General features: G+C 34.3%; 1 protein-coding gene across 1 annotated transcript in view; it reads left to right on the forward strand.

Moving 5' to 3' along the window:
- Positions 1 to 2,286: 2,286 nt before the first annotated feature.
- Positions 2,287 to 18,279, forward strand: part of Rtc1 (RNA terminal phosphate cyclase 1) — a 142,486-nt gene continuing 126,493 nt past the window's right edge. The window contains exons 1-2 of the mRNA XM_090410288.1: positions 2,287 to 2,493; positions 10,429 to 10,500. Coding sequence (XP_090266414.1) covers positions 2,313 to 2,493; positions 10,429 to 10,500 — 253 coding nt within the window. The 5' untranslated portion in view covers positions 2,287 to 2,312. The remainder of the gene's footprint in view (positions 2,494 to 10,428; positions 10,501 to 18,279) is intronic.

Raw genomic sequence — 18,279 nt, forward strand, 5'->3', positions numbered from 1 at the left:
TCTACTTAAGTTAATTTTAATCGGGTGATTGAAAAGGGTGATATTTGTTGTGCTTTCTTTGTAGATATCTTTTATGTGTTGGATGTATGCTTTTTTTTTTCTACGCCTCGTCTATTAAAGCTTGAAATATTGCGCTATGCTCAACAGTGTCAAATGCGTTTTTAAAATCTATAAAAAGAAGAAAAAGTGGGATCTGGTATTCTCTGCATCTTTCTGTTAGCTGAGTAATAGTTTGAATGTGATCTATTGTTGAAAAGCCTTTTTTGAAATCAGCCTGTTCTTTGCAGCTATTTTCGTTGATGAAGGTTTGTATTCGGTTTAGGATGATTCTGGCGAATATCTTACATGTGTGTGCTAATAGACAGATAGGTCTGTAGTTACTGATGTCTTCTTTATTACCTTTTTTATGCAGAATTATGGTCTTTGATGTTTTCCATTTTGTTGGTACTTTCCTTAATTGTATATATCGGTAAACCTTTCTGCTAGAGCTTTAAAGTGTATTTGTCCATCCATTTTTAATTCATCAGATTTTATACCGTCAATTCTTGGTGATCGGTTATATTTCATATGGTGGATAGCCATTTTTATTTCTTCAGGTAGGACAGATGGTATTTCCAGATTTTCAAAATTTTCGTCTGGTACTGGAGCTGTGATTAACTTGTTTAGATGAGTAAAGGTTCTCATAAAACGATTTTACTATTTTTTTCTATTTCACCTTTGTTTGTGTGTCTGTTTCCTTGATTTTCTATGAAGGCTGATTGTAGTGGTTGCTTTAGATTTATTTTTTTTTCTACTTTTTTTTAGGCTACTGCAGATCCTAGCTGCTTCTGCTAATTTTGTTGTTTTATATATGTTATAGTCGTCTTTGATATTCTGCCTCAGTTGTTTACAAATAATTTTATATTCTAGACGATCTTTTCCTGAATCTTTCAGAGTTTTATTTTTCTTTACTTCAATAGTTCTATGGTTCTTGCTGATAGGCGTTCCCTGGTCTTAGGAGGAAGTTCTTACGATGTTCTCTGTTTGCAGTTCATTAATTTATTGTTAAAGTTTGTTAAATCTTCGTCGATGTCATTTTTTAATTTGCAATCGGTTTCTTCCACCTTTTTTCTAAATTCTTCAGGGTTTATCTGTTTTGAGCGTTTTTTTTATGATTGGACTGTGTTCGTATGCGTTCTTCACTTTTTTTTAATATATTTTGAGAGTGGCTCTTATTGGACATTGGTTTGAATGAATGTCGCAGTAAGTTTTCCCAATGACTCTTTTTATTATTATTCTTTTGCAATCTGTTAGGATGAAATGAATTTCATTTGTTGTCTCTCCATTTGGAGATTGCCAAGTCCATCTTTTCCCAGTTCTCTTTTTAAAGAAACTATTAATAATGTACAGCCTTTCTGCTTCTACAAATTCTGCCAGGAGTTCACCTCGTTCATTTCTTTCCCTCACGGTCCAATGTAGTTTTCTTCAATAAATCTTGTACTAATCTTTGCGTTGAAATCTCCACACACTATTGTGTATGTTGTTTTTTTCAGTAATCTTTCTCGTAGGTGTTCATAGAAATTTTCTATTTCTTCTTTGTTAGCTGTTGAGGTGGGTGAGTAGGCTACTATTATTTTTATTATTATTATTATTATTCCTGACACCTCCAAGGAGTCCGAAGACTCATCGCGGGAGGACACCTACAACTGTCTCACCCACTACATCGAACCACTACTACGAATCATCTCCATTAACGCCATCTACCGCCCATCTCCACCACTACCACAACTAGTATGTTTTGTCTGTAAATTGCGTGTGTTCTGAATGGGCCGATTTGTCTGTATGCGGGATGAAAAACTCGAGTTTCCGGGAGAAAAAACCCTGCTACCACCGTATGAGATCGGCTAACTCACCTACGATTGAAATCGACCAGATAAAGATTCCTCCCGTCGCGACGAGAATCGAACTTATTGTTATGGATTCTCCAATTTTTAATATTAGTGTTCCTAATCGTTCAGAATGGATTGTACAATAAATAATATTTTTAGTTAGCTTTTCATTTATGTTGAAGCCAACTCCTCCAGCCCTTGTCGTGTTATCTTTGGCTCCCAGGAAATTTCGATTGTCATTGTTCCATTTTGCTGTTAATTCAGAGCTTCTTCGGTTTTCGCAGATAGCGAGGACTTCATACTTTCGTTGTTTGGGCGATAAGAGTTCATTTTACCATATTTACTTGTATTTTTTCCCTTTATATGTGTGTGTGTGTAGGGGGAGTTCATTCAAAAATATTATGTCGTAATAGATTCAATCAATTTTTTGTAGTCGGAGTACTTATGAGAAATTGTTGTGTATTGTGTTATTTGAAAAGAAACATGTCACTTTCTAATAGGAATGATGTTTTGCTTCTAAATGGAAGTCAGTATTTTCGTGAAAGGCTTTTAATGGCTACGCTATCTGGAAAACGGATAAAGATTGGTGATATACGATCAAATTTCGACGAACCTGGAATTCAAGGTAATGTAATACGATAAAATTGGTATTACGTGAAACTTTTAGGGTGAGTAGGCTACTATTATTTTTATTATTATTATTATTATTCCTGACACCTCCAAGGAGTCCGAAGACTCATCGCAGGAGGACACGTAATACGATAAAATTGGTATTACGTGAAACTTTTAGGTTGTGGAGACAATAAGAATCAGTTGGATTCTTATTGTAATCCTCAATACATCAGAATTATAGTAATAGGACAAATACTATTAATTTTTCCAGTGTTCCTTCAAACCCTAGTCCATTATATTCTGCTTATGGTTAACAGTTTTCATTAGTATTCCTTACAGCAAATAAATGTTGCATTACGTCACTGTTTTATAATTGGTCTTGAGCTTTATTACAGCATATAATTCTCCTAAACAAAAACATGCAAAAAAAAATTCATTATTCAGTTATATAATTATCACCTGTTTTTTTTTTTTTTTTTCTTCCCCAGCTTTCTACAGACAAATGGACTAATATAGCTGTCAGCATACAAAAGAAAAAACCGACACATTCATTTATTTATAATAAATTTAGTTTAATCCTTTATCCAAGTGTGAGCAAACAAAGTTTATACCGGAAAGTATCTTCAGGACAGGGGTAAGGTAGTGCAACACCAGGGCGACTCCTTGCAAAGGTGGAGCAAGCTACTAACACTCCTATCTCAGTATCTCCCATCCTGAAGTCCTGAAGATACTTTCAGGTGCAAACTTTGTTTTCTCACACTTGGATAAAGGATTAAACTAAATTTATTATATTCTAACCAAGTGAAAAATAAACTTTCAACATTCATTTATTTATTTATTTTTATGGCAAAAGAATCTACAGGTTCAGTGTCCAGACCAGAAAGCCAATCTAGGACCTCATCTGTCACCTCATGGATGCCCTGAAGGCCATCACCATGAAATCAGTACCTTGGGCAGTCATTCACAATATGAATGATCATCTGGGCCACAGGGCAACAGTCACAATAAGGGTGGTCTCATAGTCTCCATTTATGCAGTAGGTAGCCACATCTACCCTGGTTATTCTGATGCTATCGATAGATGACCAAATCTTCTTAGTAAGGGCAAAACCAGGCTGCAGAGCACAGGTATCTTCAACCAGGAAACCATTTCTTGGAAGATTGTTGGACCAGTGTTTTTTCCACATGTCTGGTGTTGATGGTAAGACAGCTGAAGAAAGTTTGTCCATGGACCAGAAAGGATTTTGTGATTTTAGGTGAATACTAGGTGGATTTATGAGGGTCTGGTGCAGCGGCTGGAGCAGGTTGCTCATTACTTTATTAAATACTTTAATCGAGGCATGTCTTCTTATATTTTTTCATTTTTAATATGATTCTGCATTGATGCAATGCAGAATCATATTAAGAACTCTATCTGTGGTCTCTATTCTTTGAACAAGTCCTTTTTTTTTTCTAACCCAACTCTCAAATCCATAACTTAAAACTGGTTCAATAAATTAAAGAAGCTAAGAAATTACATTCTTGGTTTAATCCTTTATCCAAGTTTAAGCAAACAAAGTTTGCACGTGAAGTAGTAACTTCACGACTGGGCTACTTGTATATAGAGGCTAATGACTTTACATCACTTGTCTTAATATAAATTTATTCAACTGACTCCCCAGCATACCAGCATTGCTCATTCTGTTGTCTATTTCCAGATTTAATTTGTCATCTTCACTAAAAACTGTGCTTAAATAGCTGAAATATTTTATTTGTTCTATAGGCTCTCCATTTAGAATGAGCTGAAGTTTTCTATTTCTGCCTATTTTCATAGTTTTATACTTGCTGATTTTCATGCCAATTTGTTACAGCTGTTATTCAGTTTAGTTAGAGAATCCTAGAGACTTGCACTGAATGCATCAACTGCATAAAGTAAAGTTTGATATTTGCAGTTATAATATGAGATTTAATGGCAGTTTCATATTGGGAACTACGAGAGCATTACTCTTATCACCTAGAATTCAACTTTCAAATCAGGCTCTCTGAAGTATGCATTGTAGCCACTGCAAAAACTTTTTTTACCTCCATATTTGAGTATTTCTGGTTGAATATGATATAGTGGTTACTGTCTGAACGTAGATGCGAGACCCCCCCCCCCTCAAAACTTTTGGATATGGCAGAAGGCAGTGAATTCATTCCGATAATAAGGTAATCAATGATGAGTGTTGATTATTATATGTCAGGAAAATTGGCTTTTCTTTTATGAAAATTCTAGTTTTTAAAGTGGTAATAACTATTTTGCTTGTACAACAGTTGGAAAATTTATGTATAAAAAGTATGTGATTTTGCATGTCGGTGACAAATTCATACATCATCTTATTCCTTTCTTCCTTTCAACACGAATTGACTTTTCTTGGCACTGTGCCATCCAGGGTTCTTGCATGTGTGGTCAGACAGTAATGACTTCACATCATTTGCCTTAGTATAGTTAAGGAACCAGGATAGCAAATGATTCAATGCACAAGCTATGCAGAAAAAAATGGGGTAAGTGTTTCGATATGTTGTGTTTGATGATAAAAAGACTTGTATAAGAAGAATGGCCTGCACTTATATGTATTTTTTTTATCAGGTATCCAGAAAAATATTATTTATTGGAATGAGATGTAACACAGAGTCCATAAACTAGATCATCTTGGGAGGAATGTTGTAGAGGTGAAAGTTCAGCTAAGATATGCAGATGTAATAGCGATACAGATGTCAGTGAACATGGTTATGAATCTGCTGAAGGAATGGACTGTGCTCTGGGTTCAAGGAAAAAGAAAGTTGCCCAACTAGGCCATGCAGACTGTAGATTTATGTGTAAGAAAAGCAAAGAAGTAATATGTGTAATCATATGTCTATACACAAATACCAGGATCATTAGAAACAATGTGGTTTAGTGTTGTTTTGGTGAATATGTTGAGCTTAAAATTACCTGACATTAGTTATACCAGGCTCTAATAGTTAGCTATAGTATTTGGAATTGAGTGTAAAGGTTATAGCATTTTTGGGAATGAAAAAATAGAAGGGAAGTGCTACTAATGATATCAGATGATTTAAGTCCATTTAGGATAGAAACACACACACACACACATAAGCAATAATGTTCTATGTAGCACTAAGTTTGAGGCTACTAGTGTGAAGTAAAGGCTAACAGAATGAAATATATGGTGGGGTGTTGCCACACATCTGGCAGTCCGTTTGCTGGAATGAAGAAATGCATCACCAAATTACCCTGATAGCTACTAAACAAATAATTATTATGGGTGACTTAAATTATCCTAATAATGGATTGATTAGCAGAGAAAACTCTATAAGAACAAAGGAGAATTTATTGAGCTGATGCAAGACAACTTTCTTGAGCAGCATAAGCAAGCAACTCAAGAACGAAGAATGGTAGTTTTGATCATAGCATCAGAAGGTGTCTTGGTTAAGGATGTGACTGTTTTATTAGATACTAGTTGGTTTTAGTGGTCATGCTATATTGACATGGGAAAGTTGCCAACTATATCATTTCAATTACATGCAGAATTACAAATCTGAAAATTATGACAAACTCAGAAGAGACTATCTTTGGTTCCATGATAGTGGTTCCACAGTGTACAGGAAACTTAGTGAAGTGGCATATGAATGTATCCATAGTTTGAAGAACAAATAGGATGGGAGTGAAATGAATGTGTAATCTTATTAAGCAAGAGATGTGGAAGGAACATTGTGAGAATAGTTATGAAATATATAAGGTGCAGGCCAGAAAAGGGTATTACATGGAAAGCAAAATAACATAAAGAAATTGTCACTACAGGCTAAAATCAACCCAAAAGAATTTTATCATTATGCTTCAAGTAAAAGAATGAAAGAAATTGAATGTGGAAAAATATCTTTACTGAATGTAAACAGTATTGTATCAGAAGCAGATGCTGTAATTCAAATAATGAGTGCTCATTTTGCCAAGATCTATCAATCTGATGTAGGTAACATAGTGCACAGTGCTACCACTATGTTGGATGAAAAGATAGAGGTTTATGAAAAGGAGGTTCTTGAGCTGGTGTACAACCTAGATAAGAATTTGGTGGTAGGGACAGATGGGATATCAGTGCATATGTTAAAGGAATGTTCAGCTGAATTGGCTTGGCATATTTGTATAATTTTTGTTTGTTTGTCTTAGCTCAGTAAAGATCCAACAGGAATAGAATGCATGATAGTTCTGTTGTACAAGGGTGGTGGAAAGTATCATCCTATCATTATCTCTGGATTGGAGAAGTTGGTAAGAACGTACATACAGAAATGGGTGGACAAACTATACTTTGCAAGCAAATTATGAGTTTACTAATGAGGTTATGTCTGAGCAATTTACTTATATTCATATTTTATAATAATGCTATGGCTAAGTTGGATACAGGGAATAGATACACAATGATAACAGTATTATTGTGTATCTATTCCCTTTTTATACTTTGCTTAGTCATTTGATAGGATACCTCACGTTAAGCTGTTGCATAAACTAGAGAATATGGGATTTGAATATAACTATTGGCTTGGATAAGTGGGGCTGACAGATAGATATTAGGAAATGGTATATCACAGGTGATCTTCAAGACTTAAGGTGACCACTAGTATGCCCCAAGGACCATTGTTATTTAAACTGTATATTAATGATATTGGGAAGAGGCCGACAGATCTTCACTTGTTTGCTAGCAATGCAAAGATAGGCAGGGCAGTTAGAGATGATACTGATTTACTGCATTTACAGGGTGATTTGAATAGGCCGGAAGTGTAGATAAACAATAATGGCTGCCATTTAAATGTTATTACGTGCAAAATATGCAATTTAGTTTCATGAGATATACAGTGGCATATTGTATACGTGGGATTATTCTTGGAGTAAACTGACGAGGCTAGAGATCTTGCAGTTATGGTGGATAGAAAACTGAAATTCAAGGATCATATAATAAAAATAACAAATATCGCAAATACAACTCAGAGGATAATCACAATGTTGAAATGAACATTTTCATGAAGGGTATGGAAATCATTTTGCCTCTTTACAAGGCCTTGATACTATCACACCTGGACTGCTATGCACAGATTTGGTCCTGGGTTCCAGAGGGGATAAAGAAGCTGTGGAAAGGCTACAAGATGATACTGATATATGAAGATAGATTGAAAATATATGCACTACAGACACTGATATACTGGAGAAAGAGGCAGATGTGATATGATAGGTCTATAACTTTTGTGAATATGTTATTGTATATCAGTTGAGAATTTTTTTCATTATATGGAAGATAGGTAGAGGGCAAGAGGGCATCTTTGGGAGTTAAGTTTGCATGCAGTTAAGAGAGCTAGATTTTTCTTTCTCAGAACCCTGAGAGGAACTGTCTTCCTGTTGAATTAGGAAATTCATCTAGTGTGAAAATGAGTTTAAGAGAAGATATGACAGCTGGTGTGGCTGATATATGATCTCTTTTGATGAGTTCTCGACTCCCTGAAGGCTTAATAATAATGCTGAAGCTTATCATTGACATTTTTCATATATAAAGTACACAAATGTAAAAATCAAATATAAAGTATATCTTCACTATAAAACACAGGAGCATCTATTTTTCTCAAATGCATGTGTATATCTATGGAGTTGTAGGAGAGCCCAGGTGAAATATATCCCTAATTCATCCAGGCAAGCAGCATTTATGGTAGAGAGAGAGATTTTTTTAAAATTTACTTGATTTGATATTTTATGTTGCAAGACATCAAAGGACATACCTGTGTCATGACATAGGTCGCAGCAGTACATATGGTAATTGGTTAGTAGGACAATCACAAACATAAACTGCCTGGATTTAAACTCGCACAGCTTCTTGGCTGGAGAGTGGATATGCTAACCACTTGGCGCAGGGCTGTCGCCAGATTAGATCGTGCCCGGAGACAAGCAATTAAATATCACCCCTGATGGATTATACGACAAGATATAAGAAAATCTGAAATTGCTATTTTGTTTTTATTACAAGAGAAACATTAATGCAAAACAATTATATAATATTAATTAAATGTTTGCTCTACGGGGATATTGTACAATAAAACCGTTTATAAGCTCTTCTAAATTTAAATTATAAGCTATGTCCGCCTCTATTGATATAGTTGTTAGACCAACCAATCTTTCTTGGATCACTACTATTCGCAAGTGATTTTTAATCAGTTTAAGCTTGAAAAACCGCAACATGGCTGAACGAGCGCTCTTATTAAGCCGCGCTGTGAGGCAGACTGCCTCTATGCTACACCCTGTTGACGGTACTGACTTAGCCAACCAGGCGAGGGAGAGAGTGACTCTCGTATGGAAATCATCTGAGAGATCATGAGAAAGTTGTATTTTCTTTTTGAGTCATGGCTTACACTAATCTCATCTCATTTTTGACATGTATGTCAATATCATGAACTGCTAATCTGCTGTCACTTGGACCAGTCAGTGCTGATTAATTGAATAATGATATGTGTTATGATAAAAAATGAATCGAGAGTTGTTTTTCACCTATGTACTGTATACAATTTACTTATTTTCATTTGTATTGTATAATTTTAAATATTATTGCCTCATTTTGAAATTAAAAATTATCCAAATTGAACCGAAATTGAGAGAACCTGACAGTACTAGATTTTCTCAGGTTATTTTAGTTTTGTTTTAAATGAGATCATTTTTGGTATACCAATTTTCATTAAATTGTGCCCAGCCAAAATGATGTTATATGACCACAGCTAAACAGTGTGAGACTAATCGACATTTATGCACAATCAAATGTAATTGTAATTGTGCCTCTGTAGCGCAATTACAAGAATGACGGTATGTTACACTTCTCAATTGGAAAAAGCCAGAGTTCAATTCTCATCTTGACAGAGGAATTGTTATATTGGTTTTTTCAATTGAAGGTGAGTTAGCTGATCTCATACAGCGGTAGCAGGATTTTTTCAATCCTGCATACAGACAAAAAATGCTAGTGGTGGTGGGCAGTAGATGGCATTGGTATAGGTGATGGTAGTGGGTATTCGCTATAGTTGGTGGAGTAAATGATGGTGACAAAGAGTTGTAGAGTAGGTGCCCTCTCTCGACAAGTCTTTGGATTCCTTGGAGGTGTCATTTAATAATAATATGTTAAAAAAAGAAATAAAAGTATGCCACTTTTTTGTGATTGTTTTCTAGGTATGATAGTACAATGTAAATGGAATATGCACTCGTATACAGTTATTTTAGAAAGTTTTCATTTTGCAAGCATTACATATTGTTTAAGAAATTAGTGTTTTTGCTCCCTTTGTGTATACTTTAATTGCCAAACTGAATTTTAAGCCTACTTTTTCTCCTAAAATGGAAAAAAATGTCTCCATTGTACAAAATTACCAAGTTGTATAATTTTCAATACAAGTTGTTTGCAATTGAGGTTTTTACCTCACCATGTGAGAACCAGAAAACTGTGGAATTTATCTAGCATTGAGATGCTAAAAAACTATGAAAGCAAAAAATGCAGTCTTGTTTAGGATATTTTCTTTTTTTCTGTAATTTATGATATCAAAGCATCTTGTGTTATCCCTGAAGGATATAATAATTATATATATTTTTGGAAACTGTGGTTTCTAAGCAGTTTAATTGTCTTTATTGTAAACAATGTTTGATAAAGCTTATTAGTTGATTTATTCCATCAAAAAAAAAAAAAAAAAACATTTTAGAATATGCTTATTCACCACTGAACTTGGATTGGGAAGATAATACAGGACTTGACATCCTTTTATCTATAAATTTTATTTTATATATAAGGACCAGAAACTGATGAAGAGAGAGAGAGAGAAAGAGAGAGAGAGAGAGAGTGTGTGTGTGTGTGTGTGTGTGTGTTTCATATGCACATACAGAGTTGTTTAGATTTATATTAATATTTATAAAACCTTTTCAGATTTTGAAGCTAGTCTTCTTCACCTTTTAAATAAAGTGACCAGTGGTTCAGTGATAGACATAAATGAAACAGGTAAAAACTTCAATTGTTTTATTGCCCTTTATTACTCTTTCTTTAAAACTTGCTGCCATGATTAAAAAATTTAATTTTGTGCTTGTTTGGTCTTGTGTGATGCTAGATTGTAAGAACAAAACCATTGTAGGTTCAATTCTTGTTGCTATGAAGAACTTCTAGGCCTTTTGTTTGTTGGAAATGTGAATTTTTACTCCCATAATGGAAAAAAAATATGCTATATGTATATATTTATTGAATGTGAAAGCTGACAAAGGATTCAGATAGTCTGGGTTGGGGGGTACATGTTCAAAGAGGATTGTAGTATCAGTAGTGAGAAGGAAATTGATAGGCAAATTAAAATAAAGGGTGATTTTAATTATGATAATTTAGATTAGAATGAAGAGATGGTATCTGGGATAAAGAAAATGAATTTCTCTGAGTTTTTGATAGACAACTAATTTACACAGCGCACTAGAGGACATGAAGATTGGTGGTATTGAATGATCATCTTATCAGAGGATATTATTATGAATAGGTGTTAAATCCTCCTTCAGTTGGTGACCAGCCATATAAGGACTTCTGTGAGAAAGGGATATATGTGGAATCATAAGGCTGGTGATCATGAGAAGCTCAGGAGATAGCTGTATCATGAATTGAGGAATTGGATAGAAAGGAGCTCGGTGCTGCTTGGACCCTAAGAACTATATAACTAAGATCAAGAACTATTGCAGAGGCAGTATCTGAATACAAGTAAGAATAATTAGTTCAGTGGAATATTATATTATGTTCCATTTAACATTTCACCTTTACAAGGAATTTTCCCTGAGGTTATCTCTCTCTCTCTCTCTGATTGGCATTGTGTGAATACAAGCAAGAATATTGGTTGGACAGATTGTTGGTGTTGCATAAAGACAGAATGTCTTTAGATTGTCCTTTGAAAACATGTTTATCCATTGCTATGCACATGTGAACAGGCAGTTGAATTCAAGTAAAAAGATTAGAGACTTGGATATTCAAGTTAAGCCTTAATATTGTGTTATTCATAGGGGGATGGGTCCCTCTCATCTGATTTTTTACAAATGAGAGGGAACGATTTACCATAAGATGTAATGAACAACCAGAGAATAAGCTGGAAATCTGCTCATCAAGAGAAGGGAGAACATAAGATGGCAGCTTTGAAAGAAGGTCACGGTGCCAGACTCGATCAAATGCATTGGAAATATGAAGATCTACCACAATCTGTATCTTCCATGGCCTATGTCAAAAGTGAGTAAGGTTAGAGGAAGTCTGCTGTAAAACAAGAACAACAGATTGCATATTGGTGATTACTTATTAACTGATGGATCTTTAGGTAGTGAAGAAACTATTTGTCAATGACTTTCTCCATCACTTTTAAAAGTAATGAGGTGTGTGCACTGGAATGATAGCTTGATGCTTGACTTTTATTTCCATTTTTTTGCAACAAGCTGGATAAAAGCTTGCTTTTTCTGTTGAATAGATGCCAGATGAATAGGACAGCTGGTAAAGTCAGTGCACGACTGTTGTTAATTCTGGAGCACAAGTTCTTAGTACAACTGGAGAGATACCCTCTGAGCTGAAGGACTTATTTGTATTAAGGCTACTGAGCATATTTTATATATGTCCTGTGGAAAGATCAGAGGAGGCATACTAAGGGTGGTGTTTTGTAGTAGTATATGAAGATTTGCCTTTGTCATCTAAACAAGAGTTAGGGAAGAATACTGATGACGTCCTGTGGAAAGATCAGAGGAGGCATTTATAGTCATCAACTATATGGTCTAGTTAGCATTTCTTCCATAGTAAAGATATATGTTTGTGGCAATACTTGCCTAACCAGTGCTTTTTGTAGAAACAGAACATACTGCAGGATGGTGGGGTTGATGTGGCCGGGAGAGGCTCTGTATTGTGCATCACCATTCCATTAATTGCCCAAATTGTAGCCATGTTAATATTGAAGCCACATCTCTAAATTTTTAGATATACAGGTATCCCTCGATGTTACCACGTATATTAAAATCGCATTAATCAAATCTAACAATCAATGATAAAAAGTACAATTCGTCCCTGATCGATTACTATACTAATAGTTCGTTTTATATGGTACTCTTTTAGGAAAGATAAAAAATGAATGCGAAGTAAATGTTTAATAAATACTTGTACCTACATTAGTTACTGCAATTTTTTTTAATCAAAAGAAGTTATAAAGAGTCACTTGAATAGTGTTAGTTTTTTTCTTATCAGCATAAATTCTACGATAACAAGCAAAATGACTCTCCAGACCTCGGCAAACAAGCATTCTTCAATTAATATCTGGATCATATCCATTACTTGCTGCTTAAGCGATTCTAAACTGCGAAGTATTCCATCCAGTTCTTTGACTGTTATTTCCTTTGGAAACTCATCTTCACATTCCATTTGTTCTTTGTCTTCATATGTGCGTTGTTCAGTTTTAAGAAGATTGTTGTCACTGAAATCTTTTGAATTTGAATCCAATAATTCTTTAACATCTTCTGCAACAACACCATCAGAACCAAGGTCTTCACCAATTGCAACGATTTCTTTGACCACGTTGTTCACAGGATTTTGAAAACAACCTAAGTCATTAGCACATTCTGGCAGAAGGTTTTTCCAAACAGCTTTCATGCAACTAGAAGACACTTGCTCCCACGAGTCACAAATGTTCTCAATTGCATGTTTAATGTTAAATTTTTTCCAAAATTCATTGAGCATAATCGCATTTTCTCCTGTTGTTGTTTCTACTGCCTTTGAGAATGTCTTTTTAAGAAAATAGGCTTTGAAAGTTGCAATGTCCGAGCGGTAAGCCTAGTGGATTTGCGCTTCACAACCATATACCTGGGGAAGGAGTGTCCCAGGTTCGATTCCCGTCAAAGACGTGAGGAACTTGAGGATCTTCCTCAGGCATAGCCAAGTTAGCCGGTCTTGGGTGCGGGCAGTAGGGTTTTTTCCACCAGTTTATCTGCCGTTTTTCATCCCGCAAGCAGGCAAACCGACCGCATGACTGTAGAAGCATACGCTTCTACAGTCAAAAATATATCCCTCCCAGCAGCAGACTAGGTGACAGGTTGGTTGGAAGTGGTACTAACAAGAAGTCGCATCTAAGTAACACGCGGACCCTGCGTAGGAACCGGGAATAACGCATAGTGAAAGAAGAAGAGGCTTTGCAAGTTGCAATGACGCCCATGTCATGGGGTGTAGCAATGATGTCATATTTGGTGGGTAAAATGAAACTCTCATTGACATTCTCACACAGATCATTAAGAGAATTTGGATGACCATGAGGCTAGCAGCCTCGTGGCGTGAGCATGATTTTGCGTGGTAAATTTAAAGGCGCGTTAATCAAACCTCTTGTCACGTATATCAAGGGATTGCTGCAATTAATTTCGCCGTGATAATCAAATCCGCGTTAAGCAAGGGATACCTGTACAGTATTTCGCATTAAGATGGAAGTTTGTAAAGGAATGAGTTTCCAAAGAAAGTTTCATGATTTGCAACTTGTTTGTAAATAATTCATGTGTTTTTGTAAAATGAGTTTAGAGTTCATATTTGTAGGTTTGTTGAATATTTGTGCATCTCCTAAATCAGATATAAATCTGTGTGTTATATAAGAGCATGCATGATTTCGTATATTAGCAAATTTGAGAAATTTTGTGACTGCATAATAATAATAATTTAGTATGCAGATAGTAAGAGACTTTACTTATTTGACATTGGTGCAATTATGAATCTTTTACTCTCTCTTTCTCTCTCTCTCTATATATATATATAATTTTATGTACCCTCTTATATAACACACAAATTCACATCTGATATAGGAAATACATAGACATGCTACAATCCTCCAAATATGAACTGTAGACTTTTTTTTTTTAAAAAAAAAAGCATATGCATTATTTAAGTACAAATCAAATATAAACAAGTGAGAAAACATGAAACTTTCTTTAGAAACTGATTTCATTTACACATTTCACCTTAATATGAAATATTGCATATCCAAAGATTTACAGCCATTTGGCTACAACTGCAAACTCTCAAGTTAATAAATTATCAACATGTATTTGCATATATATGTTACATGTCAAAGCTTTTTTAGATAATAATACAGTTTCCTTGAGAACCATTAATATAAAATATGACAAAAGAAAATCTAAGTAGACAAGTATAGTATGCCTACAGTTGTAGACATACTATACTTGTACTCATGCTTTATACATAAAATTTTCTGTTATACAAGCAATATAGTTACCACTTTAAAAACTAGAATGCTCATAAAAGAAAAACTAATTTTCTGACATGCAATAATAAACAACTTCCCACAAGATTGATTGATTACCCTATTATTGCAATGGATTCTCCTTCTGTCATGTGCAGAAGTGTTGAGGGGTCTTGCATTTGTGGTCAAACTATACTTTGCACTATTAAACAAGTAGAGAATGTTCATATCTAAAACCTATTTCTCTTCTTAGCACGAGCAATGTATATGAAAGCTTGACTTAAAACTTTATCACATTATCCAGGTCTTAAATCCTTTTATTCAGCTATCTGTTCAGATATGCTCAAAATGAATTAATTGAATAATTAAGGGCATTTCAGTCCTAAGTTCAGTTTTATGTAAACATCTGAGAATTGAAAGCAATTCAAAGGCAATGTCAACATTCTGTCCAACTGATATTCTTTTTGTATTCACACAGCACCATTGAGAATGGGAGAGCTAACTTCAGGGAATATTGCTTCTAAAGAGAAAAAAAAAGTGAATGGGAATGCATTATCATATTCTATTGAACTAATTATGCTCCTTGTATTCCCCCTTCCCCCACTCTAAACTGCTTAAAAAACACACACACATTATTTATATAACTTGAGGAAAATTGCTATATTATAATAATATATTGAGGATGTAATATATTGTTTCACTGAACTAATTATTCCTCTTTATACCTTCATATTACCACTTAAAATGGATTATATTATCTTTAGTATCATATTACCTATCACATCATTTTGAATTACAACTGAAGACCACATTGCTATTTTCTTAAACATTACTTCACTAGAATCAAATTATCCCCAATTTCTTAATTTGAAGAAAACTTCTAATTAAGAGATCCATGAGTTAAAGATGGAGTGAATGTGCTAAAAATTTCACCATTTTATTCATGATGAATAAATATCTGTCAAGTAGGATTCATCAGAAAGAAACTGTTTTCTTATTTTATATACTTAGCATACGATGTACATTATAGAGAAAAAGAGCTTTAGGAAACTTGTGGAGTAAAATGATTGAGAACAGTAACTTGCCAATACACGAAGACATCTTCCATACAGATAGATTGAAATCTAGGTGACTGGCCTGGAGGACTGCTGCACATATTGCATTTCAGTATGGAGAAAATAGTAGTACAATTACTAAAAGTAATAAACTTTCTTTAAAAACTTTGTTAAAGTATTAGTATAAAAGTATTAGTATAAAGTATAAACTAAGTTAAAGTTAAAGGCAAGAACACCTACTTAGCCCGCTAGAGGGCACCATCAGGACTTTTAGGAGAACAATAGCTTCATCTCTTCATTCCCAGTTACTGTGTTTGTAGTGCCTACGTGCACGTGCTTTTTTTGTAAGTTCCTTTAGAAGATGGCAATGTGACATTGCTGAAATATCGGAAAATATTTATTAAAGTATAATTTAATTTATATCCTTAACTACGTTGTTCAATTCCTTAAGTGTTTTAATAATGCATAACCAACGTATAAGTCTGTCTACGAGAATTTGTTAAAGTATCTTTTACAACAAATATTGTGAGAGGTTTTCTTTTAAATTTATATCTTCTGTATTGTTCATTCACTGTTGAAAGAAATGCTTTCAGTTAACATGTCGGTTTTTGTTTTTTTCCCCCTTAACTTCTGTTTCTGTTCTGTTTTTTTTTTTTTTTTTCTCTCATAAAAAAAAAAAAAACTATTCCAAACAAATTTGCCAGCCTAGTTGGTTGAGTGGTTAGTATAACCGTTCTCCAACAAACAGGTCGCAGGTTCAATCCTACTGTGAGTATGGATCTTTTTTGAATATCTTTAAGCTTAAGATGAATTTCTTCACCTAGTATGAGCCTACTGCCCCACTTATTGGAGCCTGAAGTAGCTTGAAAAAAAGCTTGTTTGGTCTCTATAGCAGGGTTTTCAGACTATGTAAAAATAAATAAAAAATTACAACAAAATAAAAAGATAAAAATGGGGGGGAAAATCCTTAGCCCACCAATGGTGCAAATGAATAAAGGAATCAAATAAAGAGAAAAATAAGCTATACTTATTTCACAGCAAATTGCATGAAATGCATCGCTTCCTGAATATCTGCACATGCCAGCTCTGTCTTCACATTGCTAGTTAACCTTAATGAAGTACTTCTTATGTGTGTTCGGACAAGCAATGTGTAAAATTTTCACATAGGAAAAAGTTTATACAATTTCAGTCTAGTAAAAGAATAAGTTCCTAATGTTGCTGATCAAGATGAGTGTAGTTTTTGAAATTTGAAATCGGTCAACTCTGTGTGTTAGGGCTCTTTACTGCTATTACAATTTGTTACTGTGTAACAAATAATAATTATTATTAACAAATTAAACAAACTTCATAATTTGTTACTGTGTAATAAATTATGAAGATTGTTTTGAATAACAATCAATTTCAATTTTACATCTTACAAAATGGTTTCATAAATATAATTTTTGATAACATTCTCTGTGTTCACAGACAAGTGAATCTAATTATTAGGAGAAATTAAGAACCTTTCTGGTGTATTAGCATTAACTCTATTTTATTAATGTAAACTGTGATGGTGGAAAATAATACATTTAATTATATTTTTACTTTTTAAAATCTATTTAATTATATTTAATTTTTAAAATCTGTTTTCCAGATTTGTTATATGCAGTCTAATTTTTTAAAGTTAATTATTAAAGAATAATATCAAGTGTTGGAGTAATAATCATCAGATATTCAACACTTTGCTACATTGATATGTTATCCATTTTGCCAGGTTGATCTGTTTTACCATGGAAAAAGAAAACAGTAATGGTCTGCTCTTCTTTGACATCGTAGTAATCTAATGTATTCCTGATCTTTTCTGTCTACAGGAAACATGCCTATATTGGTAGGTACATCTATCAACTTTAACATCCTCACTCCTCCCAACTGTGTGACATTATTGAAAATTGGCCAATAGTGAGGACTATGTTCTGACACACCAGCCTTTTAGTCAAAGGCTTTCTCCTTTACTTATCTCACACGTTTCGCATGTTTGGGGGTAGTGCACCTAAAACTGACCTTAAATTTCTTGATGTCTTCCGGAGGCAAGCCATTAGGCTCATATTTGATCTATCACTTACAGATTCACTTCACCCTGTGTCTCATAGATACAGTGTTTCAGTACTGTTTATTCTACAGGTTACTACATGGTCACTGCTCCAGTGAATTGACAACCATCATTCTCCCACTTTTTGTAGTACATGTTAATACCTGTAGTACCAGCAGCAATTGCCCATTGTCTCTTTAGTGTAACTGCAAACACACCAAATTTGCTTTTCCTCTTCTTCTAGAACAGCCTTCCTCATGAAGTATTCCCAAGCAACTACAACCTGCAGCTCTTCAGAGAAAAATAAAAATAAACTATCTTAGTCCTCATCTGTGTCCCCCCCCCCCCCACACAACATTGCTGTGCTTATTGGTCTAAGAAATATATAAAAATTACATTCTTATGCCCTCCCCCTTCCCCACCAA

The sequence above is a fragment of the Typopeltis vanoorti genome, chromosome 20, assembly GCF_054136105.1.
Source record: "Typopeltis vanoorti isolate ZY-2024b chromosome 20, IOZ_Tvanoo_1.0, whole genome shotgun sequence".
NCBI lineage: Eukaryota > Metazoa > Arthropoda > Arachnida > Uropygi > Thelyphonidae > Typopeltis > Typopeltis vanoorti.